The sequence below is a fragment of the Kwoniella botswanensis genome, chromosome 3 (assembly GCF_036426115.1).
Source record: "Kwoniella botswanensis chromosome 3, complete sequence".
Classification (NCBI taxonomy): Eukaryota; Fungi; Basidiomycota; class Tremellomycetes; order Tremellales; family Cryptococcaceae; genus Kwoniella; species Kwoniella botswanensis.
The window spans coordinates 1590839-1618568 of record NC_088601.1 but is presented as its reverse complement, the minus strand read 5'-3'; the positions used below and the strand labels follow the sequence as shown (position 1 = coordinate 1618568).

The 27730-nt window shown below is 45.2% G+C and overlaps 10 protein-coding genes across 10 annotated transcripts; 5 read left to right on the top strand and 5 right to left on the bottom strand.

Moving 5' to 3' along the window:
* Nucleotides 1–52: 52 nt before the first annotated feature.
* On the top strand, nt 53–1492 carry L199_008475 (uncharacterized protein; the record flags this gene model as incomplete). The annotated part of the gene is made up of 7 exons (XM_064894155.1): nt 53–220; nt 299–305; nt 374–401; nt 657–721; nt 844–914; nt 1029–1191; nt 1254–1492. 7 exons carry the CDS (start codon nt 53–55, stop codon nt 1490–1492), a joined length of 741 nt encoding a protein of 246 aa, XP_064750227.1.
* A 643-nt stretch (nt 1493–2135) lies between these two features.
* L199_008474 (uncharacterized protein) lies at nt 2136–2855 on the top strand (the record flags this gene model as incomplete). The annotated part of the gene is made up of 1 exon (XM_064894154.1): nt 2136–2855. The coding sequence occupies one exon, from the start codon at nt 2136–2138 to the stop codon at nt 2853–2855; it is 720 nt and encodes a 239-aa protein (XP_064750226.1).
* Nucleotides 2856–3325: 470 nt separating this feature from the next.
* Nucleotides 3326–5897, top strand: L199_008473 (NADH dehydrogenase (quinone), G subunit; the record flags this gene model as incomplete). Its single annotated transcript, XM_064894153.1, has 6 exons — nt 3326–3377; nt 3491–3605; nt 3669–3689; nt 3753–3807; nt 3865–5193; nt 5259–5897. 6 exons carry the CDS (start codon nt 3326–3328, stop codon nt 5895–5897), a joined length of 2211 nt encoding a protein of 736 aa, XP_064750225.1.
* Nucleotides 5898–6465: 568 nt separating this feature from the next.
* Nucleotides 6466–7797, bottom strand: L199_008472 (uncharacterized protein; the record flags this gene model as incomplete). The annotated part of the gene is made up of 4 exons (XM_064894152.1): nt 6466–6656; nt 6772–7058; nt 7190–7598; nt 7689–7797. 4 exons carry the CDS (start codon nt 7795–7797, stop codon nt 6466–6468), a joined length of 996 nt encoding a protein of 331 aa, XP_064750224.1.
* Nucleotides 7798–8051: 254 nt separating this feature from the next.
* Nucleotides 8052–14633, bottom strand: L199_008471 (uncharacterized protein; the record flags this gene model as incomplete). The annotated part of the gene is made up of 28 exons (XM_064894151.1): nt 8052–8354; nt 8436–8461; nt 8537–8711; nt 8774–8822; nt 8876–9109; nt 9172–9281; nt 9341–9367; nt 9418–9486; nt 9549–9654; nt 9709–10278; nt 10332–10393; nt 10446–10511; nt 10567–10666; nt 10724–10861; nt 10921–11057; nt 11119–11577; nt 11637–11734; nt 11798–11981; nt 12042–12101; nt 12151–12402; nt 12455–12531; nt 12582–12774; nt 12831–12861; nt 12913–13125; nt 13216–13441; nt 13543–13976; nt 14033–14401; nt 14497–14633. The coding sequence occupies 28 exons, from the start codon at nt 14631–14633 to the stop codon at nt 8052–8054; spliced, it is 4905 nt and encodes a 1634-aa protein (XP_064750223.1).
* A 509-nt stretch (nt 14634–15142) lies between these two features.
* On the bottom strand, nt 15143–18369 carry L199_008470 (uncharacterized protein; the record flags this gene model as incomplete). The annotated part of the gene is made up of 11 exons (XM_064894150.1): nt 15143–15219; nt 15286–15746; nt 15821–16338; nt 16406–16636; nt 16701–17420; nt 17470–17527; nt 17583–17661; nt 17714–17803; nt 17868–18026; nt 18101–18152; nt 18217–18369. The coding sequence occupies 11 exons, from the start codon at nt 18367–18369 to the stop codon at nt 15143–15145; spliced, it is 2598 nt and encodes an 865-aa protein (XP_064750222.1).
* Nucleotides 18370–18826: 457 nt separating this feature from the next.
* Nucleotides 18827–21977, top strand: L199_008469 (uncharacterized protein; the record flags this gene model as incomplete). Its single annotated transcript, XM_064894149.1, has 13 exons — nt 18827–18908; nt 18976–19126; nt 19191–19218; nt 19283–19559; nt 19623–19767; nt 19821–19858; nt 19911–20074; nt 20134–20400; nt 20469–20693; nt 20759–20930; nt 21002–21216; nt 21284–21334; nt 21393–21977. 13 exons carry the CDS (start codon nt 18827–18829, stop codon nt 21975–21977), a joined length of 2400 nt encoding a protein of 799 aa, XP_064750221.1.
* A 445-nt stretch (nt 21978–22422) lies between these two features.
* Nucleotides 22423–24388, top strand: L199_008468 (uncharacterized protein; the record flags this gene model as incomplete). Its single annotated transcript, XM_064894148.1, has 9 exons — nt 22423–22534; nt 22622–22725; nt 22797–22894; nt 22988–23012; nt 23099–23217; nt 23331–23430; nt 23545–24134; nt 24224–24283; nt 24337–24388. The coding sequence occupies 9 exons, from the start codon at nt 22423–22425 to the stop codon at nt 24386–24388; spliced, it is 1260 nt and encodes a 419-aa protein (XP_064750220.1).
* Nucleotides 24389–24753: 365 nt separating this feature from the next.
* On the bottom strand, nt 24754–25257 carry L199_008467 (uncharacterized protein; the record flags this gene model as incomplete). Its single annotated transcript, XM_064894147.1, has 1 exon — nt 24754–25257. The coding sequence occupies one exon, from the start codon at nt 25255–25257 to the stop codon at nt 24754–24756; it is 504 nt and encodes a 167-aa protein (XP_064750219.1).
* Nucleotides 25258–25654: 397 nt separating this feature from the next.
* Nucleotides 25655–27637, bottom strand: L199_008466 (eukaryotic translation initiation factor 3 subunit D; the record flags this gene model as incomplete). Its single annotated transcript, XM_064894146.1, has 6 exons — nt 25655–25747; nt 25807–25999; nt 26068–26862; nt 26936–27051; nt 27117–27483; nt 27546–27637. The coding sequence occupies 6 exons, from the start codon at nt 27635–27637 to the stop codon at nt 25655–25657; spliced, it is 1656 nt and encodes a 551-aa protein (XP_064750218.1).
* Between the last annotated feature and the right edge of the window lie 93 nt (nt 27638–27730).

The following is a 27730-nucleotide window of genomic DNA, read 5'->3' as shown; positions in this document are numbered from 1 at the left end:
CAATCTGATCTCTTCACTCTGATTATCCTCTTCCCCATAATACAGTCTCACGATGCCTCCTAAAGCAGCTCAACGCGTCGCACCTCCCAATCAATACCCTCCCGATGCGATGCCTAAAATCGGTAGGATCATCTTCCACATCGGCGTAGCAGCCGCGATGTTCGATGGGTTCTGGGGGCTGCAGAGGTTGGCTATTACCAAGGATTATATCGGGACTCAGGTGAGTGAACATTGCTAGATAGATGAGGAGCTGTGCTAACATGAAGGAATGGATATCATCCGATCTCAAAAATGATAGTATGGTGGTAAGTAGATGAGATTACATATCCCTGCCAAAAGTGGTGACTGATGTTGATCGCATGCCACCTTACAGGCCATTTCCAATACCTTACTATACTAGGGTGAGTTGTCCTCCCACACCACCTGATTCCCTCCCCATTCGCCTGCTTGTTATTTCCCCTTTCCTTCTTTTCGTCCAGTTGTATCCTCCTTTCCACGCTCTCGTCCATTCGCCTCAACTTCCCCAATTCATCCAACCCGCCCCGCCCCGCCCCCGTTCCCTTCCACCTTTACCTCCCGTTCGTCTTCTTCTCCCTTCTACCCGCACCTGAATCCGTCCACACAGACTACCTTACTGATGATTCTTGCTCAAACAGTCTGTTCGGAACTATCATCACGATGATGCTCTCCGGTATTTGCGATTACCTACCCGCTATACAAGGTAAGTCGAACTCCGATCTTCTCCTGGGAGCTTTCCATGATCTCCAAGGAGCTGTTTAGCAAAAGCAGCTTCTTTCGCCGAAAATCATTTCAGTCTCCACAGGCTAACACATGTTCACATAGCCATAAAGACTTTTAAGAGGGTATTCTTACTATTCGCATTGCCAGTTGAACTTGTAATCTCATCTATCTATGTGAGTCCAGTTCTCATCGTATATTGTTATGCGCCATGCTGGCTGGTAACCTCTACTCAATTTTTTTTTACCTTGCTACTTCGAGTATCCAGCTGACGATAATTCACATTATAGTGGGCAATAATCCTCTTCTCACCTGAATTGATGTTACCTCCCAATCCCGATTTGGCCAGTTCACCCGAACCTTCTTCTTCCAACGCTGAAGATCCATTATTCAGAATCCCATTGTTGATGGATCTCAGTATGCATGCTTTGCCTGCCGTGGCTTTGATAATCGGTGAGTAAGCTTATCCCCAGATATAAATTCCTAGTGATGCTCATGATCGGCTGTCAATGCAGACTTCTTCTTCCTCGAGAGAAAGTACAAACCTCCCGCATCTACCATTGGTGCCTTTGCCCTTGCAGCTTCATTCGGTACGGCTTATAGCTTGTGGGTCGAACATTGCGCTTCGATCAATGGTTCTTTCCCCTACCCTTTCTTGACTATTATGAACCCTCAACAGCGGGTGATGATGTATGTTGGGTCTACTGTAATGGCTTGGACGGTGTTCAGGGGGTTGAACGCTTTGCATAAGTAGCCTTATGAAGGACAGTCAAGTGGAAGCAGATGTGTAGAGGTGGATGTGAATCAAATGGTAGATTCGGTGTAGATTTGATAGATCAAGAATACATGCATGTTCATCCACAATCATGCAGCTGTTGAATGCATCCAGGATCACGACCAACCGGGGAGAAACTCATAAGGCAATTGCAGGAACGTTGCATGTCAGTGTCTCGTCACTGCGATGTCTGTTTCAGGGGTAAGATCTGAAATCCTTCACGTTTCATGTTGATTTCACTTCATCATCCAATCCATCATTCGGAGATAAACATTCACTATAGTGTGTGTATGCAGACACAGATACACATTTACACACATCGATTTGAATAGGTGGTGAAAGCTCAGCTACATATCATGCATATACAGCTCTACACTACACTTCGCGATCTAATCGGTCGAGGGTTAAAGGTATCTGCTTTCATCTTGATCACGATGTGAAGTGCATCTTGATGGTGATGAGGAGGTGAAGGACGGTCATTTCACAAGGCATATAAAGCTTCATGTGAATGAGGATGAAGATGTATCTCCCCATCTCAGTTCAATCAGACTCAAACAGAAACAACTGTACCCATCTCATACTGATCGACATAGCTTACAAAGCAGTTATACTTCAACTCAAAATGTACCCAACTCGAAAAGCACCTTCACCACCGACGTCTCCTTTCGGAGAAGCTGCCTTACCTCCTAATCATCCTTTCGCAACTTACTATATTCCTCCTCCACCTTCTTATCCTTACAATCATCAAAGAGGACTATATCACTCAAGTTCCGAACAATCTCTGGACTCATCTCGGTATTCTCAGTCTATCGGATCGTACAAAACCCAGCGACCCCCTACTTCTTCATTGGCTCAGCCCCTCTGTCCTAAATCGTCTTCTCGAACCTACCCTGTATTGGGTCATTTCGCACCTCAACCTCTGAATCGAACTATCTCCAAACCACACCCACAACAATCCATGGAATATGGTAGTGCACCTCATCCAGCATATTCACGATCAACGCCTCCATCTCCAATTCAATCTCGATATTCAGCGGGTCTACCGACCGAATTGACAATGTTCGATACCAAACCTAAACAAAACCTTTTAGGTGATGTCGAATACATCTTGGGCAAAAAAATACATTTCCCATTTTTACATAATCTCACAAACTCAAAGTCGAAGAAAGGCAAAGATGAAGAAAGGAAGAAAAAGAGAAAGAGAAGATTGACTAAAGATAGATATGCTCAAGAAGGATGGGAGTGGCAGGGAACTTTGGAGAGTTATGATCTCTCGCCGGAAGATGTGGTCGTCGTTGAGAAAAGAAGAGGAAGGGGTGTGAGGGAAGGGAATTATATTTAGATCATATATCGTAGATCACAGAATCCCTATTGAGAATCGGATGGAGCAAAGTAGGGAATACACGTTATATCTTCTATACACATCTTTTCCGGGTACATATGTTGTCATCCAATGTGAATAGAATATGTATGAATTACCACCTCGACGCACAGACCGCCACGTGAGAGTGATGACGTTTCCGAGGCTGTAGTTCAGTAACGTGAGTTTTCTCATTGGTTCTGGTACGAGTGCCACACTCGGCGTTTACCCCTTGAAGTGCGTTCCGTACGGTGGACGTTGTTGGATTTAGAACCACTCTCACTGGACAACTGCATCCATCCAATTCACTGAGGAAATCTAGATTGATCTGTTGTTGACCATCTTCACATACCTTACAAAGCTCATTTGAGCATAATCATCATATACCTCCTCCATCTTGACCTCACTTCTACACGCATACGATACACCGATAGAGAGGAATTAGATTGAAAATGCTCAGAAGAATCGCTCAAAAGAACTTGGCTAGAGTCGCTGGACCTTCACGTAAGTATAGCCAATTCGCCGTCTCATCGAGATAGGACCGATCTGGTCATACCACTCCAACGAGTTGATTACATGGGTGTTGATCATATGTACTGACACAATCGATGTGATAGGCGCTCGACTCCTCTCCACCACTGCTCCCCGACAGGCTGATATCACCCTTACTATCGATGGGAAGGAAGTGTCTGTACCTCAGGGTACTGCTTTGATCCAAGCTTGTGAGAAAGCGTGAGTGAATGATCTCTAGACTATAGACATGAATCACAGCTGATTTGTGAGATCCTATTGTAGTGGTGCTGCCGTTCCTCGATTGTAAGCTATCGACTTCGCCTGATTCAATAAATATCTGGACGACGTAGCTGACTACCTTTATAGCTGTTACCATGATCGATTAGCTATCGCTGGTAATTGTCGAATGTGTTTAGTAGAGGTGAGCTAGATCTTCAATGATAGAGGTTAATTTCAGCTGACCACTATACACAATCAGGTTGAGAGATCACCAAAACCTGTAGCTTCCTGTGCCATGCCTGCCATGCCCGGTTCCAAAGTCTTCACCAACACCCCCCTAGTCCACAAAGCCCGAGAAGGAGTGATGGAATTCTTACTTGCCAACCATCCGCTTGATTGTCCAATCTGTGATCAAGGTGGTGAATGTGATTTACAGGATCAATCGATGCGATACGGCTCCGATCGAACGCGATTCCATGAAATTACCGGTAAACGTGCGGTAGAAAACAAAGATCTCGGACCAATCGTCAAGACCTCCATGAATCGATGTATCCAATGTACACGATGTGTTAGATTCGCCAATGATGTTGCTGGTGTAGAAGACTTGGGTACGACCGGTAGAGGAAATGACTTGCAGATCGGAATGTACATCGAGAAAACCATGGATTCGGAGATGTCAGGAAACATCATTGACTTATGTCCTGTTGGAGCTCTTACATCGAAACCCTATGCTTTCCAAGCTAGACCATGGGAATTGAAGAAGACGGAATCGGTAGATGTCTTAGATGCTTTAGGAAGTAACATTAGGGTAGATTCTAGAGGTGTTCAAGTGATGAGAGTTCAGCCCAAGATCAACGATGAGATCAACGAAGAGTGGATTTCGGATAAGACAAGATACGCCTACGACGGATTGAAATACCAACGATTGACTACTCCATTAGTAAGAGAAGGTAACAGATTCGTACCTGCTTCCTGGGAGACTGCCATGGAGACCATCAGGCACGGTTACCTCAACTCTGGTGCTCGAGGGGATCAGGTGAAAGCCGTCGCCGGAGCCTTAGCAGACACTGAAGCTTTGGTAGCTCTCAAAGATCTCGTGAACAGATTGGGTTCAGAAAACACTACATTAGATTCGAAACTTGGTGATGTCCCTCCGGCCCAATCAGTCGATATCCGATCGAATTACTTGTTCAACACCTCGATTGAAAATGTTGAAGATGCCGATGCGATCTTGTTGATCGGTACCAACCCCAGACACGAAGCTGCCATCCTCAACTCTCGATTCAGGAAACAATACTTGCACCGAGGAACGGAATTCGCTGTGATCGGCGAGAAATTCGACTCGACTTTCGAATATGAACACCTCGGTACTTCACCTAAAGATGTTGAGGCTTTCTTAAGCAAGGGAGGAGATAAAGGATTTGCCAAGATCTGGAAGGAGGCGAAGAAACCTTTGTTGATTGTCGGTTCGGCTGTGACAGAGACCAAAGATGGTGCGGCTGTATTGAAGGCTGTCGGTAGACATGTGTTGGATAACGGTAATAAATTCTTGACACCTGAATGGAATGGTTTCTCCGTTCTTCAACGAGTGAGTGCTCATCTCTTCGATTCTGTCAATCCTACAAACACTGACAATGGAATGTAATCACTCAGGCCGCATCCAGAGCCGCAGCATACGATATCGGTTTCACCCCTTCCTCTTCCGCCTCATCCACCCAACCCAAATTCGTCTACCTTCTGAACGCCGACGATGTCGACCCATCCTCCATCCCCGAAGATGCCTTTGTAGTCTACCAGGGACATCACGGTGATCACGGAGCTCAATTCGCCGATGTTTGTCTTCCTGCCGCTGCCTACACTGAGAAATCAGCTACGTGGGTTAATACCGAGGGAAGGAGTCAGATGGGTAGAACTGCCGTACCACCGCCTGGAGCTTCAAGGGAAGATTGGAAGATCATCAGAGCGTTATCAGAAGTGATTGGTCAACCATTACCTTATGATGATACCCTTCAGCTCCGACAGAGGATGTTTGATATCTCACCTACATTAGTACGATACGATGCCATCGAGAGACCTTCACCCGAGGTGATCAAGACTGGTTTAACATATCTTTCATCTGCTAAATCACAGGCGGCTTCCAGTGAACCATTCAAGAAACCCATAACGGATTTCTACCGAACGGATCCTATCTCAAGGGCATCAGTGACTATGGCTGATTGCTCAAAGGCTTTCACAAAGAAAGATTACCCATTAGGTAATGTGGACGAGAAAGCTCAAGCTAGTTATGCTTAGATGGGACCTGAGAATATAGATGATTGGACGATAGGTTGATGAGATAGTGAGAGAGGATGATGGGATGATGGGGTGATTGTGTGTTGCAGGTGGCATTTTCGGATTTTATTCTTCCTTTTTTCTTTCACTTTGACAGAAAACTTGTAATTTTGGCATGCAGATATTAGCATATATGTTTTTGTTGGTCCAGGAGTTGCATACTATGCAACGCACCCGCAACAAGAGACGTGTGAGGATGACCCACAAAAAGGTAAGAGATGGGAAGAAGGGAAGAAGGGGAAATGACTTAGTATATCCAGAGAAGAGGAAGTGATCCGATGCGGTATGATGGTGCATGATATATATAACTAAGAAAGAATCCGACTTCATGATTCAGTCTTCTCCTCTGTCGCCCCCGTTTCCCCTTCCTCCCTCCTCCCCTCTTCTCTCCCAGATTTTCCTCTGATGACCCCTCTAAAGTCCAAGTCATCTTCTCCCTCCCCTTGCTCATCTGTCCCTCCCCTCTCTTCTTTCGCCCTCCCAACCCGCCAACCCCCTTACGCTATTGTTTCTGTTTTCCCCATTTTACTCAATCAGACCCCTCCCATCGTCCAAAGACATGCCTCAACCTACTCGGCGACAGAGCATAAGGTTGATCCGATTTATCCAAGTAGCTCATGTACCTAGTATCGACGATGTACGGCTGACTATCTGCAAAGTTGCTTTTTGTCGAGTCCTTCACATGTAGATTTAAGATATAATCACCGTTCCTCTCGTGGGCTATTACAATTCAGTATATTAGCTAAGCTATTCGAAGGTCGGTTCTCATCCCTAATATATATATATATGTGTGTGTGTACTGGATGGATGGATGAATGCGGGACGGAGCACTTACGTCCTTTCACAGGTAGTACCCTCACATCACTCAATCTCAGATCCCTGGGTTCTCCACTCCACCTGCCCAACAGATCCTTCTTGACGGTACTCATCCTGAGATGTATCTCTTCTGCAGCTCCGGCCGAGGTAGGAGTCGAAGTGGGATTCAGACGAACTCTACATTGTTCGAGCTTAGTGACGATATTGAGATTTTTAGTTAGTCTGTATACGCCCAATGCTGCTCCTCCCAGAGCCCAATAGGGAGTTTGCACAAACAAAAAGTGTTTGAACGTTCCCCATATTTTGCTAAATCATTCAAATGATCAGTGAACAGTGATTGATCAGGATCGGCCAAGCCAAGTCCAGTCATGGCAGAAGAATCGCTTGACACGAAAGAATGGTGAATGAAAAGGTGGTAAGGTACCAACGAAACTCACGTTGTATATCCAGAATCAGGTTTTGAGTTCCAGAAAGTTTGATAACCACCCTCCTCAGCTAACGGAGGAGGTAACCAGAACCATGAAAATCCCACAAAAGCCGTAAATCCACAACCTAATAATCTCAATATCGGATTGAAATTTATAGGTTTTTCAAATATCGTTCGTACCTCCATTACACCCATACCTCCATCTTTCACTTTATCTTTCAGGAACTTTGGGATTTTGGTAGATGAAGAAGGATGATATGCCCATGATGTTTCGAAGGCTTGCCATCCCCTTGAATGGGTTGGAGACGAAGTATATGTAGGCATGGTAGGTTTGAGACTAGGTGCGATTTTAGATGTTGACGTTTGGGGTGTAGTACTGCGTGTAGAAGGGGCGAAGAGAGTGTCGGAAATTGCCTTGCCTGTTCGTAGTCCATAGATATGATCAGTACACCCCATTCCAACAGCAAAGATACTGATATAATGTAGCTGGAAATGAAACCAGGACACACCTTTACCTTTCGGTGAAGTCTGCTCGGCAGCTCTCTTCGCGCAAGCGTGTAGAGCCCTTCTGAGAGTCCTCTGGGTGAGCTGATGACCTATGGGATTGGAGGACTGCATCCTATAGATTATGCTTGGATGATTTGACCTTGTTGCTTCATGGGCTGAAAGGGAATAGACATGAAATATTGCAATAACAACGAGGACAAGGAAGTTGTACGTTCGCAAAAACACGGAAAAATATCGGATAAAGCCGTCCACCGTCCAATTGTATGATCTTGCCGTATGTCTTTCTTGTAAGACAATATGCACTTTGATATATTTGATATGCATGCAATGGACATATTCCTCATTTATGTACTTCATGAAAACTACTACAGCTCATCGTCCAGCCTCCTGGACTCTTCCGACATCTCATCTATGATCTCCTCATCCGTCTCATCATCTTCCACAACCCTTTCTATCTCCTCTTCATCTTCGAGATCCTGTTCTCCTTCCTCTACTACAGCATTCGGGCCAGTTGCGACATTAGCGTCAGAAGCCAAATCATCTACACTAGCTGCCAAAGCTCCCACACCAACTTCCTGACCTTGTAATTTGGCTGCGAAAGAAGCGATTTCTTGGTCGTATAAATCCCATTCGGGAATTTGACGGGCTCTGACAAGTTTGGGTTCTTTCTATAAGATTTGCATGATATCAGCTGGAATTTCTTCCCGCGACATTGAAGAGAAACCTAAGAGCTGATTGAAGTGACTTACTGTCAGAGGATTTTGACACAGGTCGACTGTTTGACGCGCTCGTTAGCTCGTGCATTCATTCGTAGTTTCGGTAGCTGAAAAGAAGTGAGAAAAATACCCACTTGTCTTAGCACTTGCCAGACTCTCATCACTACACCAGGTCTGACACCATAGCCAATCTTGGTCCAACGTGAAGATTGGGATAGTATCCTGCATCGAATTAGGCAGATCCTGATCCAAATTTGCTAATGAGTTGGGGTCAGCCGAAAGGGCATGGTATTGACCTCGAAGTCGATCCTATTGCCACGATCATCTCTGTCAGCTCTGCGATGACAAAATTAGTCGTCAACTAAGCTCACCCCTGTAGCCAGCTGTCTGAATCGCTTAAGATCGACGACGTAAAGTGCACTGAAATTCTTCATCAGCTCAAACTCTCATGAAGGGAGAGCCGAAAAGCTCACCTAATATGATATGGGCGTCCCCTCAGCGCGTCTCTCCAATACCCTGTCTTCCAGAACCTGAAACCTTCCATTTCCGTTCTACTATCTCCCATAGGTGCATAACCGTAAACTCTACCGTGCAAGTCGACATCGACCAGCTCTTTCATATCGGTTCGTACGATTTGATCAGCATCTACGAAGATCACCTTATCAAGGTCCATGGGGAATAGTACATCGAGGAAGAGAATCTTGTATCTGCAATTAGCGAGAGTCAGCTGATAGTCGCAGCATTATCAACAGGCCAGCTGTAAACTCACGCCCAGATGATACGTTGTTTCTCAGTTTGAGCTCTCAACCAATGTGGCCATTTGTAGGTGACAAACTCGTATTGGAAGTTGTACTCTTCTGCTAATTTAGGTATGAATTCCTATTCGCATGAAATTGATTAGTTTTCGTCATGAGTCGAAAGCGTAATCATGAACTCACAATGAACGTAGGTGACAGGAAGTTTTCCTATAACCAAGGATCAGCTGAAAGGATTGTCGCGTGAGCTAGCACCTTACGATGAACCAGAACTTGACTGAGCTGTTGGTATGTTTCATTACACTCAGAATCATGATCGAAGCGAATCGCTACATCATATACAACATCAGCCGGATCTCATCAAAAGCAGCGAGCGTCCAATCGATCTTACCTCATATAGTAGCCCGGAAGCAACAGTGAAGATGTTAATATCCGCATGTCGACTCTTCGGTTTAGTAGATATCACTTCGGTCGATAGTCCCACTATGGATTTCATCCTGTAATCAATGACTGTCAGCTTTCAACGACTATGAGCTAGTGTGTTAGCTCACTTCGAAAATACAGCTCCAGCGAAAGATTCGGGATCCTTCTTTCCCTCTTCCTCATTCAATACATCAGCTTTCTCCATACCTGGTCTTCTAACGAATCGAGGTAAGATGGTATTCCCCTCAAAATTATCCAGAATCACACTTGGTCCCGTTATGTTGACACTGGCACTATCCCAACCTTCGCTTCCTACACTTTCCAATTCATATACCTCTCTACCCCTTCCTGGCCTAATCGACAGATTGTACACTCCGGGAGTAGCTTTGAATTGGAAGTATCCCAAATTGGCCATGACTTGAGTATCAGACGCGACTTCAAGTCCGTTTGTAGTAAGTTGTAGTTGAAGTCCTCTTGGAGGTGCATTGGTCGATTCTCTTGCGTGACCCTCGATCAAGAGTTGTTTGAGAGTAAATAATACGTGTACTGGTGAAGGGATATTTGACAAGACGAGATTATCTAGATCGTAAGGGGATGTTCTGGGTGATACAATCCATGAAGGTGGGGTGTCGAGACCTAGTGTGTAGATTGGTGTTGTAGGAAGATCAAGGAATGTGACACCGGGTGCGATAACGTTTCTAGACAGTGATTATTAGCATGAAACACAGCAATTTCGATTGGCTTAGCTTACCCATCGACGTCAAAGGTGAGTTTTGAAGATATAGAAGATCGGTAGAATCGTTTCAATTTCACCTGTTAGAGGGGTGAGATTGGCCTTGTCGAACATCGATAACAGATGACTTACCTCGGATAGCGAAGGTTTAGGCTCAAGATATACCGTGATAGCCACGTTGTCCATCTCGGATAGGGTCTAACATGATATGTCAGCTGATTACACAAAGTACTATTCGGTCAGCTAGACATACCTGCAACACTGTAGACCATTTTTGAGCATTCTCAGAAATAGAATCAACAATGACAGCCACATCCAGAATAGCCTTTTCCGGATTCCCAAGAGTGAAGGACCTTGTATCTCATGCTGTCAGCTGCTTTCACGGACCATTGACCTTCGAGGTAGCTTACAGTGTACCATCATCCAGCTTCTTGTACAATCTAGCTCTGGCAACTTGTGTAGGTACGAATATACCTTCCGCCGAGTCGGGTTTGTACGCTGCTGCGATCACCGAAGAAGACACCGCGAGAAGATTGGATAAGGTTGATCTACCGCAGTAAATCAAATCAGCTATCAATGTTGGAAGCGGGAGGATTAGCTGTCATACCTATCGAACACTGATATATCCTCATACATCGTTTGTATGAGATCGATAACAGGTTTGACCCGCTTTCTATATTCATACGCTTCGAGCGCGTCGTAGTCTTCTAGTATGAAATTTTGAGGTGTGAGAGGCCCGACCAGCTATAACATTGAGGTTCGTCAGCTGCTGTCGACGATAAAATTTCGCACGCTTTGAGCTCACTCGTCCATTGACCAATAAATGTGGTTTACCATCTCTCAAGCCTAACTTTTTCGCGATCTCAGTACCAACCTTCCAGAACTCAGCAGCAGCAGCGGCATCGATAGTTGACACGCCATCGAATGCAGCTTTATGAATTGGACGATCGTCGAAATACCCCTTGATGTCCTCCTTGTTGAGAATGACTTTGAAACATGTTTGACCATTCGAGTCTATGCTATCAATGACTTTGCCACGCGATTCTTCGAGGTCCGAAGTTGGAATGATCAGTTGATCCACATTATCGTTGCTCCAATTCAACTCTCTGATGACATCTAGGAATTCCTCAGCAGTGGCTTTCGACAGCATAGACGAGGCGTGTAACTGATACAAGGCTGTTGAAAGTCTGTAAGTTGGACTCGGTACAGATGGATCATCGACTGGTATGTGAACGAAGCCGAGTCGACTAGCCCCGTTGGGGTTCTATCGGATCAGAGTATGAGCTGATGTTCGAATTGATATGTAGCGGGGCATCTGCTTACTTGTACGTGTCTCAAAGCGTCTTCTACTACTTGTTGACCTTCTTTACTGTCCAGATCACCGACCACCCATATCGTAACAGGAGTAACACCTTCTCCGCCTGAATTAGAGGTTTCAGAATCAGCTCGTCGATCCATTATGCTCATTTATCTATCTGACATACCAGGATATACGAAGTCATTCATCAACCTCTTCGTAATGTCCCCTTCAAAGATATCCAAAAGATTGAACACCTTCAGTTTGCCTTCACCTTGACCAGGGTTGATAAGTTTGTTTCTCCTCCTGGAAGTGGACGGTAAATCGTAGAAGAAATTGGCGACATCTTCCGGTTGTTCACCTCGTATCAACTGTACCAGGTATGGTCAGCCTGGTAATTTGAATCCTCCTATACAAAACAGCAGACTTACTTGTTCCTGCAGGAAAGCAAGTTGAGTTGCCATCTCGTTCTGAACGACCGCTGGCCAGTGCTACGCAGGAGACTCAGCTAAACTTCCCCTTTCATGACAAACAGCTTACCCCATTAACGATCGTATGCTTTCCGTTCACAAACAAGTGACCCTGCGTTGATTCTTCTTTAGTAGCCATCAGTCTGGTGATGTAAGCCGCAGTCTTTTCGAGATGAGGATCGAACAATTCAGTTGATAAAACTTCGTCGAACGGTAAGCCCGTTTTGGTCGAGCTGAGAGAAAGCATATCGTAGGCTTTCCTGACAGTATCCAAAGTGAGGACTCCAGGAAGCTGTGGACTATGGGGAGTCGCGCTGACCAGCTACGGTAATCTCGTCAGAGCGGTCGGTGATACCTGTTAGAGAGTTACTTACAGCTGCCAAAAAATCTCTTGTGGATCCTCGGCCAAAGGTCTTGACGACGTAATGGAATATCTTTGCCATTTGGGCAGCTGGGAAGGCAATTAGCTTTACATATCTCTACATACTGCAGTTGACTTACATATATCATCCTTCCCAGACTCGAACATCGGTACGACACCGAATCGGATCGGTAGGCCACGTTGAATCATCGGACTAATCGAATTAGCGATGATATCAAGTGATGAAACCTGGGCAAGGTCGAGAACGAAGATGAGGTTCCAGGTGTTCTTTCGGACGGTATGGAATTGACCTGGGTATAATTGTCGAAGAAACTATTTCATGACTTGATCAGCCTTTGATCACGACGTGAAAGTATGGACAAACTTACTCCCCCAAGGCTAGTGGGCCAATTTTTGTACCTAATATATTCCTGTCAGCTGAAATATTTCCGCAATAATCATCGAGCTAACCTTTTATCCTTTTCGATATTATTCCAATATACTATGACATCTCCGCCTTCCACCCTATCACTTGCATCGACAGTACCTTCTCCTGGTGAGTCTTCCACTTGCGCCTCTCCTATCACGGGATCAGCGATGAGGTCGATGGCCTGTTTGGGGGTAAGACCGAGGGATGTGAGTGATAGAACGTGACGCCTTTCGGTCCGAATAGCGCGAAGGAGGCTAGTATTCACATTATATCAGCTCAGTCGCCCATAATAGAAAGCTTCAGCGCGAGACCCGAGGTGTTGTATGAGTGGGAGGTTCACTCACCCATAAGCGTCCAATCCCTCGCCCCAACCTTTCCCGTTGATATAGATAGCTTCGGTTGCTTCGCCTCTTCTCAACAATGCCTTGGCTTTATCCCTTATCTCGTCAGGAACCTGCACTTTTCTCGCTAGTGAAGCAGAATATTTTGGAAAGTCCTGAGATAGTTCTCTCAGGGCTTCCAAAGGGTTGGGAGATGATTTGATCAATGTCGATGCTTTCAGGCCTAGATCTATATGATGGTAATGGATTATTAGCCCATAGGGAGGATATAAATCAAGATCATCTAATAGGTGATGGCACGGATTCAGGGGATCAGCGGCCCTGACATACCTCTGATCTCTACACTGGTCAAGGGAGTAGCAAGGTCGCTCCATGGATCTTTACCCAAAACATCTTCGAACAATCCCTTTCCGCTCTGTCCTCCTTTATTAGTTCCATTTTGTGTCTGGGAGGAGCTTGACGATCCAGTAAGTCTATCATCAACCACTAAATAGTCCATCTTCTTCAAAGCCATTTCGACTCCCCATCCACTCAACGGTGTCTTCTTCTGCATCTCGTTCTCCGAAAGCGATGCTGTTGGCGGGAGATACCTTACGATGTAGTGGAAGTTTGGATATTGCGATTCATGATACGATAGGTAATTTAGTAGGTTTGCTGAACTCTGTGAATGGGGCTTGAAGTACAATACTGCTGATGAAGATGATGAGGAGGTGGAGGTAGGCGAAGAGATATGGTCGAATGGTAGAATCTCTGGTTGGATATTCCTGACAACATATGGATCATCAGCTTGAACCATGCCGGTGCAGGATAACGAGCTCACAGATGATGTAATCCTTCTTCTATACTCATCTCCACATCTCGTTTCAGCTCTTCAGCCCCACAGAATCCCTTACCTCTCCACTCCACCCATCCATCTTCCTTACAGGCTTCTACGCCCAGCTGTCTCTCCTTGGGTCTGACCGCACTTTCATACCAGGAAAATTGAGCTTGTATCTTCGGCACAGCCGTATGTAAAGCTAAAGCCAGATCAAAGGTCGACTCTGATCCCGGTAGGAGTGAGTAGGAAGAGATGAGGTTGTTTATTGAATCGAGGAGAGACTCGTCAGACTCGTAATCTTCCTCGGACAAGTTGGGTAGAAGGGATAGTAAAGGGAAATATGACGAGGGTGATTCTTCATATACCGTCTCTCTGTTGCACCAACCCCCAAGTGATGTTGTTAGATCAAATGTCTGTGATGCCAATCAAATGCGATCATATAGTTGAGGAGTGGAGAAGGTACCCACAATATTTCCAGTAACAATGATGGTGCAGCCCAGCTAGTTTCCAGCGATATACTGACAGGAGGTGAATTCGCTTGTACCCCGCCAGCTAGACTCAGCAAGCACCCAGCGAGGGCTAGCCAGCCAGAAGTACCTCTCATCTTGACCAACCGCAGTTTTGTTGTTGTTCTGTGATGCTACAGACTTAAGAAAGCACGAGGAATGTAGGTGTGGCTATCAGACTCAAATGGACTTACTTCATTTTGTGACTTTCAGGTGTGCAGTGACGCGAAGGAAATAAGTCATGACGTGTCACCATAACCATAACCATCACTGAGCGGAGATCCCCGTGGTCAGAATTGCGATGGGCAGAGAACAGCATAGATTCGTGGACATACCACGAACTATGTAAAGCCATTTGGAATGTATGCTGTTCTACCTTAGCGGTGTATACCTTGTTTGGTGCATGTACCAGAAACGTATAACGCGGTGGACATTTTGTCCATTGGACACTGCAATGCGGTTCTTAGGCAAACAACCACGAATACAAGCTCGAGCATTCAAAATCATCTTATCATGCATGGTCATCATACTGTATACAACATACAAAAAACGAACTGTCTGACCAAAAAGTACACATACACACCGTATGATTTCATTGTGAAACCAATTATTCGTACTCATCTAAAGCTTTCTGAGCTTCTTCCGGGCTGATCTTCGCTACTTCTTCACCAGCCTCTTCGAATTCTACACCGTACATATCAAACATACCATCAGTTCAAACAAGTCATACTCGAACCAAGATTGACTTACTTTCCCAGAAATTCTTATGTTTCCCTCTCTTCACTTTCACTTCCAATTCCTCTACAATCTCATTATACGTTTCCACCTCCTCATAAACTAACGCTGTACTTCTCATTTCCCTTAGACAATCCAGTGCAAGAGGATAATTCTGATATGAGAAGCTACTCTGGATATTCTCTTCTACAACCACACCGAGATCTCTGATAGCTTTGCGGAAGACATCACCTTCACCCTCTATCAATTTCTTGAAGTCATCCAAAGGGTTCTCGTTAGATATCAATCTACCTGTCTTCGGTTTGGATTTGATATTCAGAGGTTCGACCTCTTCGTCAGATTCTATAAATCGAGGTTCGTCTTTCACTTCCTTTGGTGGCGGTCTTTCGACTTTGTGCTTCGTACCTTGTGAAGACGATTCAGCCTTTATTTGGCTCGAGGCAGTTGTCTCATCGAACAGTTCATCAATGTCGATACTGTCGCACATCATTCCATCAGCTTCTCGAGCACATGCTGACGGTGAACATATATCAGCTGTGATTTAACTTACTATCCCTCATCTTCCCTCAGTCCCTCTTTCTGGACCTTCTTTCGGGTTCGAAGAGGTACTTTCTTGATGTCCAAAGCATTTTTCAATCTCTTCGTCAGGTCTTCGCTTCTTTCCACAACCTCGGAAGGAGTGCTGAAATACTTGGTCAATTCAGGATGCGGGGGACCTAGAGGATTGGCATCTAAGTCCGCGGTCAGAGAAGCATGGAAGATGGCTTCTTTGATGCGATGTATAACGGGATTATACGATTTCTCAGGTTCGAACCATCTAGGTGTTTCTCCTTCGTCTTCCTCTTCCTCCGACATCGTTTCATCCTCATGACCACTCTGTTGCCTCTCTCGCTTAGCTTTTTCTTTGGCATATGTATCCAGATCCATAGATTGGACCAAGTCATCCATTAATTCACATTGTTTATCGGTAGGTAAGAGGGGGTGTTCTTTCACTACTTTTCCGGTGGCAGTTTTGTAGGTAGTCAAAGAGGGGAACCAGAAGTTGTGTTCGTCTTCGGCGAAGGGTAGCTTGTTATAAGTATAATGTCAGCTGCGGTCACACGACATATAGCACAGGTTTAGCGATGCAACTCACCTTGACCCAGTACATAAAGTCCAGCCTTTTACCTTCACCGGGAAAATCCATGGCAGGTAGGCATATACCGATGACAGGTTCAGCTTGATCCTTCAATACCCATCTGACCACCGCGCACATTCCTCGTAACTCCATGCCTTCGACCAAGGCCGAGAATTGTATTTGACCTTTGGGTGATGTCAAGTCCGGCCAAACGAATCGCACTTCTCCCATTAGAAGATGCCTTTTGATCTGATAATTGCTCATAATCGTAAGCTCTTTGCTGAATTGCGTGATGACTGATCGGTAAGCTTACTGCATCTTTCGGGAAGAACCCTAATATCTCTACGCCTTTCCTCGTATCCATAGGTTCGAACGTATCAGCCTCCATTGGTACCCAAGTGGAACCGAATCTCCAAGCTTTGACTAAATCCTCTTTCTCTACGAATTCCTCTTCAGCATCATCATCCTGGTTCTGGGTAGCTTGCTGAGTAGCATCCAGATATTCTCCATCTAGTCCTTGAATATCCAATTGACTTGACGCAGGAGCATTGTTTTCTGCTTTCTTGAGCACATAGGTACTATGATGTTTCACTTCAGCCGAAATCATAGAAGCGAAATCTTCCATTTTTGGTATTTCACCCCCTTGCGATAACGATTGAGATTGATTGATCAAGCTTGACATCAGTTGATTCGAGCTTTGTCGCTGATCGCCCAATGTTGGTCTGGTAGGCGCTTGTAGTTCCATAGCGGGTTTCCAGGCCTTCGATAGAGTAGGTGGACGAGCTTTCATAGTAGCTTTAGAATACTTGATAGGTATAGTTATGGCTTGTTCAGGATCAACTTCGGGTGAACCAATGTGCAATTCTATTCCTGAGACCGTACCATTCACAACAGCAGCTTTAGGTAATCTCGATTCTTGCAAAGAGTCGTCGAAGATCTCCAAAGTGGGTAACATTTCTTCCGAATCTGTGGTCTTGGATATTCGCTCATGAAGCATGGAAACGAATGTCCGCCAGAATTTCTCGGAAAGTCGCTACAAAATCTGTCAGCTTCATTGAGGCTGATTTCCCGGACCCGCTCACCTTGTTTCTCGATTTCGACTTGTCCACAGCCTCGCTCAGCGGTTGAAAGTCGATACCTCTACCCATCCATCGTCAGCTAGTGTATAGATAGCATCGTAGGTGTTTCCACTCACACTACCGATAATCTGACCCCCAAATCGTCAAATCTCCCCATAGCTTCTTCATACTCATCCTGTCGGAAAGCACTTTCGCCTGTGACTCATTGAGTAAGCTGTACCTCATTCATAAGATCAAGCGAGCTTACCATCAGTGATCAGAACAACCTCTAACGCCCAACTCTTCGTATGCTTATGTGTATGTATCATATCTAGCGCCACCATCAGAGCGGATACAGCTGAAAAGAAGATTGGTTAGTTGGATATCGCAATTCCAAAATGGACAATAACAAAAGAACTCACGATTCCCCTCGTATTCCCCTACATCTAGGTTCATCACTACCTCAACGGTCTTGGGTTTGGCGGTCTGGATGGCTACATCGCAAGACACGTTGGCATAAGGTGGATCTTCGTCTTCTGGATTCTGCTCAACGAACGCTCGATTGGCTTGATTGTTCGTCTCTGGCGTACATTCAGATATGGTCAGATGCAATTCAAGATCTCAAGGGAAGTGTTCCTATTGATATGTCACTTACTTCCTCCGTAGCTTAGTATACCAACTGCTTCTGTCTTCCTTCCACTTGAGATCTTTGATGACACCCAATCAGCTTTGTAGTGCGTTTTATAGGCTCTATGAAATGATCCCACTTACCTTTGGTTCACATCTTCTGGCTACAAACTCCTTGACCAAGTCCAGTTTCGGTACTTTCTTCTCTCCACCTGGATCTGCTTTCAGCTCGCCCATAGACGGTGAGACGTCTATTGCGTAAACAGAGAGCGTATATCCAGCTCTGTCTGACGGCATTGTGGATCCTACTATGCTCAGAGCTGTATGACAAAGTGATGCGTGAGCGAGAGGATGTCGGAGAAGTGTAAACAAACCGTAATGTTTCCAACTTGAATCCAACAATCCAACTGACGTAACTCGTCATGGACATTGCTCGTTCTCCGAAAGACAACAACAACAACAGGACGCGATCTGTGCCAAGAGATTGCTTTGTCCTACTTGCTCCACGTGATAAGGGCATGTTAAGCCAAGATTAGCATGACGTGTGAAGTTGAACCGAACAATCCAAGGAGAGCGGTGCATCGGTGCACTGACCTACCTACCTTCACCGCTTCTCCGTCGATAATTAACCATAACCATATCATATCAGATCTCTGGTAGGTATATAAATAGCTCAACGTACAAAGATAGACGTATACCTTGCCACCACTATCACATAGGTGAACACTCACACATACGATACAACCCATACAATATGTCACGAGCGACTTTGCTCTTCCTCGTTATCGCTCTAGTAGCGTTATCATTCACTCCGAGAGTAGCAGCTTTTGGAGCTGGTTAGTCATCTAGGAAGATCCCAGGATCGGTGGAAGTAGCTGATACTGATACATGGATGTGCGATAGGTAATATCCCTGGATACTCTTATCTCGAAGAGAAGGCATTCCGACATGGTGATATCGAAGATATCATTGGTAATTTGATGAAAGCTGCTGGAGGTGGATTCTTATCTAGAGGAACGAAATTTACTCCACTTGACGTGAAGAGAGTTTACTTGTGAGCTACTCTTCATCATCGGATGTAGCAAATGTTTAGGGAGAATGGCTGACCTTGGGATTAGTGGTAACTGGTTGAGAGACTATTCACAAGTGAGTTCGCAACCAGTCCTCGGGTTGGTATGTCCAGCTAACAGGATCCATTGATGTTTCACAGGCAGTTGATGTTGGTGCACTGAAAAAGACCAACCTTCAAACCATTCTCAACGTAGTTATGGTTCTGGGATTCCTTGGTCTCGGTTATGCTACGGGTGAATTCGAAGTCACCAAAGAGAGATTAGGATGTTATCTCCCCACGGAGCATATCGACAACCCCAAAGGATATGCGGATGGTGAAGATGCTAGACAATATGATGATAGACTGAGAGGTCCGGTGGATCCTAGAGAATTGGAAATTGATCCACAAACTGGTATGAAGAACTACATTGCTAATGGTGAGTTCGCTATATTAGCAGTCACTTCAATCAGCGACATGACCTGAAGCGTTTGACGTGTAGAGTACGGTGGGTGGGCAACATCCAAAGCCTTAGTCAGACAGAGACTCCAAGAAGTCATTCACTATGGTAGACTTTTCCGATCGAATGATAATAAGGCAGATTCATACCAAGCTTTCCAATTACTCGGTAGAGCTCTTCATACTCTGTGAGTCAGCTTTGCTGCTTAGTGTGGCTTCATTTTAACTGACCAATGTCTAGGGAGGATTTCACCGCTCACTCAAACTGGTGTGAACTTGGTAAGTTATTGTGTTATCTGGGCCTAGGATTCAGCTTACGACTCGTGCTCAGCGTTGATCTCGATGGGTTACAACAATGTTTTCCCTCATGTCGGTCGAAACACCCAAATCCAAGCTCCCAACGGCAAAAGAGTATACCCCCTGGTCACTGGAACCTTCGGTGGTGCCGATTTCATCCACTCAGTCATGGGTGAAGCCACGGATCATCTGAGTCAAGTGGGTCGAATTCCATCAATCATCTCTTCACGTGTGATACTGAACCATTTGTCCTCTAGCAATCCGTATCCGATCTCACCAAACAAATGACCAATGCCCGATCGATCTCAGAAGGTCAATCTAACTCTGCTGATACTCTTCGACAATTATTCTTCTCCATTCCTGGAGGTGAAGGGAATGACATGACTAGAGAGATGGACGATATCCAACAAATGCGGGCTGGGCAACCAGGCGGAATTGACCCTTCCCAAATGTCACCTCAAGAACTCCACGATACTCTTTGGAAGATCTTGAGTTTCAGAGATTCAGTCATGAAGAGGATTGAGGTGAGTCACAGTTTTGCCCGTCATTTTCTCACGATCTGATATCCAGCTGATTTCGGCTTTTACCGTAGAACACTATCGATCGAATTCCTGGTCTCAGCGGATTAGTCGAGAAGATCTCCAATTCAGTCTCAGTTTTCATTATCACTACCCTTGAACCTTTCGTGAAACCCCTCGTTGGTACTGCCACCGCAGCTCTCGGTCAGACTTCCCAAGCAGTCATCGATTCTCATGACCAATATGAGGTTTGGAATGATCCTTACGCTTCTGACCCAACTCACTCTTTCCTGTCTAAGGTAAGTACGGCCTGACTCAAATTCTTTCAAAAAGACATTGTATTGATGCGGTGTCACTATTCTAGGATCACTTCGGACTTATCCTCAACCAACCCGCAGGTGAAATCGCGCAAATCGTTGTCGAGTATACTGTCAAATTAGTTGTTCAAGCTTGGGACAACAACAGTATGCCTGTCGAGCAAGTTACAGAACCTGTCCTGCAAGCTTTGTTCCACCCTGATTTCCATGATGGTCGATGTGAGTCATACCGTCAACACTGCATATGCTCAGCAAGCATTTCCCAAGCTGATGTTGTAATTTGTTTGAAGCCGAGATTCAAAAGCGAATGCTGGACAAAATGAGAAACTGGATCGACACTGTTCACCAAAAACAAGAGATCTTGAATCGATTGACAGCCGATAAAGTCAAATCTGGTGGTAACAGGCGAATAGGAGACAACTCGCAAGCTACCGGTCATGTGCATAACCAATTATTACCTGAAGGTGGTTTACAGCAAGTGGTTGCGTCTCACAATGTCCATGTCGTAAGTAGACAATTCTTCGCATTCCCAGACGAAAAGAGTAGTAACTGATGCTATGGTATTGGTGTAGCCTGGTGCTCAATTCTTGAATGCCGGTCAAGACTTGTTGTCTGGTAAGAAGGTAAGTCATAACACCCATCGATGCGCCTCGTCAGGATTGAAACTAATGTTCACCGTAGCCATGGGATCAAGGGTTCGGATCTGGTGGACCTAACGCTTGGAGAGGTATCGACCCCAACAACCCTGATAACGGTAACAATGGAGGTGGACAAGCGTCAAGCTTCTACAACGACAACAACCAAAATCAATATGGCTCGGGCCAGGATCAATATGGTTCAAACCAATCATACCAACCTCCACCACAACAATCTTATCAACCTCAAGGTGGACATGCCGATAATTTCTTTGGTGGTGGCGGTGGCGGTGGTGGTGGTGGATATGGCAATCCTTCACCACCACCTCACCATCAAGGTGGATTTAACCCTCCTTCGTACCATCATTCTGAGCCTCAACATCCCTATGGTGGACCTCCCCGTGACCATTATGGTGGTCCTCCAGGAGGATTTGGAGGACCTCCACCCCCTCAAGATCAATATGGTGGACCTCCTGGGGGATATGGGGGAGGACAACCTACCTACGGTGAGCGGATGGCTCAACAACAGGGTTATCCAGGTGCCGGACACCACGGACATGGTGGACATCATCAAGGGGGTAATCAATGGGGTGGTCAAGGTGGGTATGGTGGGGGTGGAGGTAATTGGTAGTTAGCAATTAGTAAAGAATAAGAAGTTATCTGTGACGAGACTGGAGATGAGTTGGATGATTGGGCTGTTGTTGTGAATTAATGAAATTGACCCGAATATACATGATGTTTTGGTTTAGAGACAGGTAAACAAAGATGATCAAGGGGGGAATGGTTGATAGTGATAGATATTCGATCAGCGATGATATATATGCATGAAGAAGAAAAAGTTTGTTTATACAACATTCAATTTGACATGAACATGAACTGACCGTCGGCACTGCGTTCGCACTTTTACCCGAAGTTTGTCCACACCCATGATCATACGTGAAACCGTTCGTAATTCTGTACATTCGTAAACTTACTGTGGTCGTTTCGTCTGTTCACTCATCGCTCACCCCGAACTCCAACCCACTTTCATACGCCGCCCTCTTCCAGGAGCCTGAGTGTTGCTAATCGGTTTCAAGATGTCCGGTGAGCTGATGGACTTCACTCACAGGCTAAGTTCGAGAGATGAAGCTGATACCTCTTCGTTTTATGATCGTGTGATAGGCTTTCAGAATGCTGGAGTCACCAAAGGTAAGCTCCAGAATACAAGCTACGAGAACTTCCTCTTCACGACTAGAATTGTTCTAGGTTCTCTCACGACTGACTTGAGCTTGGTAGGGATCATGATCCTCCTTGCTCTTACTTCTCTATCAGCCTCTCTTCTCGACATAAAACCATACCTTCATCTACAGCTCGTACCGCACATAACGAAGTATCGACAGGTGAGTCAGCCAGATATACCCCGCAGACGAGCGTCAGTAAAGGGCTATCAAGCTGATGTGCATGTCGATAGTTTTGGAGGATAGCTATCCATCCTTTTGCATTTGCCAATTCGACGGAATTGTTAATCGGGGAGATATTGTTTTATAATGTTGGAGTAGCTATTGAACGGTGAGTTCAGACTCGATGTACAACTATACGAACTGAGCTGTTTTCGAATACGATGAGTCTAAATGAAGCTGATCGATGTTTGACCGTGGATAGGGCTTTTGGAAGTAGGAAATACGCTGTAAGTCACATCACTACAATCGTCACGAATTCTCTCAGGTGTCTGTCATGATGAGCACAACGCTAACAGAGCTGCTCACTTGACAGTCTTTTATCCTCGTCTCTTCTCTACTCTCCACATTCATAGCCTCTATATCGATAGTATTAGGATATAAGTTTGGGTTGAATTCCATACCTGCTGGACCTTACGGCATAATATTCAGCTTGTAAGTCGTACATACTTCTCAACGTCAATATTGAATGAGATCATTCGATACACCGTAATGGCATTATATACTCATCAGCTCGGTTACTGATATCTTCTATGCCCTTGTACCAGACTATGGCAACAATATCGCACATTCCCTTCGTTATACCATTTCAGAGTGTTCGGTATAGAGTTTTCTAGTAAAGTGTTCAATTGGATATTAGCTGCTCAGGTGGGTTTTATCTACCATACTCTCCATCCACCGCTGTAACACACACTTATTCACGTGCTCATCAAAACAAATATCGTGAACCATGCACTAGCTAATGGACTTTCACTCTTATAGTTACTTCTCTCTCAACCACCTCCGTCCCTCCTCATTTCCCTCACCGGTCTCCTGACAGGGTACATCTACCGAACCGACACGCTCTTTCCTCTTCCTTCATTATCCATCTCCCGACGTCGGCTTCTCGTCAGAAGATCACTCAAAACATACCGTATACCCCTATCGGTCTATCGACTGCTGTCTAGATTGTTCAGTCCAATCGTCGGCGAGTCGTTACCTCCAAGAAGATCCCAGAGGGTCTTGCCTGGTCAACAGAGTCAATCTCAGATCCAACTGAATCAACGGGGTAGTTCGATAGCTACTGCATTGAATGCTGGTGCGACTAACCAAAATGGAAGTGCCCGATCGAGATTGAGGAGTTTACTGAATAATAGATTAAATACCAATACGACTCCGGCTGGTACTGCTAATACCGCAAATACTACGGATGGGAATAACCAAAGAGCGGAACAAGCTGGACGAGGTGGCGGCGGTGATGGTGGTACGCAGAGATCGGGAGTACCCGGAAGTGCTACTGCTGCGATGGGTGAATGGGTTAATGAGATTACAGGTAGGGGAACGAGGGTAGCTAGTGAAGAAGAAATTTCAACGTGAGTGTTCGATTCCTTCTCGACAAAGGAATCGGGCATTGAGGAGCAGAGGTACAATTTCACTGATATACTATCTATCACTTTCGCAGATTATCAAGTATGTTCCCTAATTTTAGTAGAGAGGTGATAGTGCGTGCGTTACAAACCAAGTGAGTATCTTCCGACTTACAGCGAATCTGCGCTGATATAGCATGGCGAATAGTGATTTCAATACCGCTCAAGCTGTGGAGGCATTACTCCAGGAGAGTGGTTAGATCACATATGGATCATATATAGTTTCATCGGGTATAGCATTATGTAGGTCTATGGACATGGTTATGTATACAAGTCATTTATATATCACAGAAAGCGAGATGCTGGGTATGAGTGGGTGATTGTTATCGAAGTTGCGATGATGATTGTTCTCGTGGTTCCATATTGTCTGTTGAACAGTTCGAGCTTGAGAGCATGAACTTGACGATTTGACCTCCATCCAACTTTGTATCTCATCCACCACCTTCACCTCGTTGTATCTATTTGCTGTACCACTAGATGAGGTCTGCACAGTCCTTACTTCCTTCTCATCTTCTTCTGGCCACCACCGGATTTAACATATCTACCGCTATTTCAAGTTCCACACCTACTTGTTGTCTATACCTTCCTCCTCCTTCTTCTGCTGATCATCCTTCTCATCAATATCATTAACGATCTCCTCCTCAACCCCTCCAAGCGTAGCTAGTAACCTATCCAACTTCCCTTCCAAATCATCCGCAACGTCATCAGCAATTTCAAGCTGCTTCATGATTTCCTCTATCTGAGATTCGTCTAGACCTTCAAGCTGGTCGTCTGATAGTGACATTAACGAAGTGAGGGAGGTGAGTGTTGTGGGGTCGATAGCGAGATTGAGTGACTGGAGGTTCGGTAAGTCTGATGGCGTCTGACCAGTGCGAGATTGGGTGTTGCCGTTGACATTGGGTATGAAGTTAGGATTTGACTGGGATTTGACATGCTTCTGATCCTGATCTTGGCTCTGGTTCGATTGTTCTGTATCGTCATTGCCATTGGGTTGGGATTGGGCTTGGGGGTTGGGTCCTGACGATGACATAGCTTGAGCTACTAGTTCCAAATCTGATAATTGATTCATCGTGATGCTCGTACGGAAGTGATAGTGAGATTGTGTAAGGTCAAGTACTGTAGAATGGCTATAACTGCGCAATGAAAATTAATTCGAGAGATGTAGGTGTATGTTGACAAAGTTAGTCGATCCATACAAGTGGAAAACATGAAAGATGTAATTGCTGTCGGTTATTCAAGCTCAAGTGGTTGATCGAGAGTAACCGGACCGAGTGTCATCATAAATCGCCACCAAAGCCAAACCCTCTTATATACATACACCTGGAACTTGTCCTTGAACGCTTCATCTTCCTATATACGGACATATGCATAGGTACGAATAGGGATTCATACGACACACATTCAATCACCAAGATGCATGGCAGGGACGTTCAACTGTGTATGATATTTACAAATATGTTGTATATCTACTCTTCATCAATTTGAGATTCCCCGATAGTCTCTTCCTCTAAACCAGCATCGAAAGCATCATCAGGTACTTTGTAAAGCTTGATTTGAGGCTGTATTGAATGAATGAATCAGCAGTCAATCTTGTTATTATTGTTCTTGAGTCACTCACAGCGTTGGGATCCTTGACAAGTACGTATTTACCCTCAGGTTGCTTGAGCAACAAATCGGCGATGGTTCGTACGATACCCCACCCGTTGGTCAAGGAGACGTTCATCTGTCTAGCGAAATCGTTAGGCTTGAACGATTGGACACCGACGATGGTGTGTCTTTGGGCATCTTTCGAGTTGGCTCGTGTGATGTAACTGGCAATCAAATTGAATTAGCATGTTCGTTACGAGTTAGACAAGTTGGAAGTAGAACGGTAACTTACCCCATCTTCATGTACTCCGCACCAACCAAGATCGACTGAACAGCCCATCTAGCCAATTTAGCCGAGTTATTCTTCATCTCATTAGCTACGATAGCACCCTTTTGAGTATCCAAGTTCTTCCTCCAATCTAATGGTTTTCCTGAACCACCTTGAGCTCTTGGGTCAAACTCGTTCAAAGCTTTTACAGTGATCAACGTATCTTTTTTACCCAAGTACGCATCAGCTTCAGTTCGAACGATCAAATCGAAAGTCTCTTCTTCATCAATTGAAAGATCGAATTTCCTGTATTTGTACAATGTAGAAGCGAGAGGCTCAGTCTCAACATCTGCCGAATAGAATGGGTTGGCTTTGGGAGTAACGGCTTTGGAAGAAGCTTGAATAACTTGAGAAGAGAAGTTCTGGTTGATGTAAGTAGCTTCGAGCGAGAGTGATCCGGCAGAGTTGATATTGGATTGATCATCTGAATCTACAGGTGGATCGGAAGAATTTTCATTGACGGTTATATAATCGAATGGACCTGATTCTCTCTTGTCCAAGAATAGTTGATCTTCACCTTTCCTCTCGAAGATTATATCCCATGAGTTGACGGATCGAGGGGCGGTCATGAGCACCGATAAGATAGAGTCGGTAGCAAAGATTCGAGCGGCCTTCTTCTCTGCCAATTGAGCAATGACGGGATCATCAGATGTGGAAGTGTTGTATCGTACTCGGTCGAGGATCTCTAATGGCTTCTCGTTTCTGGTGTTGATTCGGTCAAAGGCTCGGTCATAGCCTTGGATAGTACCGTAGCTCGCACTATAGCGAGTCGAGCAGGAAGTCAGTTGGTGTACACAACACATATGCGAAGATCAGCTGATTGATGACTTACAGATCTTCAGGCTCCGAAACACTGAGGTTCAACTTGGCAAGTCTGGTGAAATCGACTTCTTCGAGAACTTGCCAATCTGGGCTGATAGTGACCGAAGAATCCCTAGTTCGTTGAGGCTAGACCGAGTTCCCATTGTTCAGTTGGAAGCCATTGCGTTCATAGTAGGTACTACTAAGCTTACCTTGTTCCAATCACCGTAACCGCCTCTAGCACCACCTCTCCCTCTACCTCCAAATCCACCTCTTCCAGCACCTCGTCCTCTTGTACCTCTAGTAAGAGCAGCACCTCGGATAGCTCTTCCTCCAGCTCTGATAGGAGCCTTGACCCTCGTACCAGCTCTAGCCCCGCTATCTACCAGTGAGAAAGATTTCTCATCTTCGTCATGTACGAATCCGAATACGGTTCCTTCAGCCGCACCGTACGCTTCTCTCCCTTGTCGTCTGACTTGACCTTGTCTTTGTCGACCGGCGGTAGCATCTGCGGGGAGGTCGTGCCAGTCTGCGATCCTGGTTACTTTGTCGGACTTGGAGAATGGAGCGTATGGGATACTGCAGATGAATCACACTAGTCAGTATATATGATCCAGTCGAATGATTATTGTCGCACTTACTCCTTGAATTGAGCTGGGAGGGTACTGGTGCTGGGACCCCATGACCCATCGGCGTTATCTTGGATTTGAGGGAGGGTGAAGCTGAGCGTCATTTTGTGTTGCGACTATGACTTTTCTGGTATGTTAGATGTTCGATATGGGATCTATATCGAGACAATGATTGTATGCACTCGAGACAAAGAACA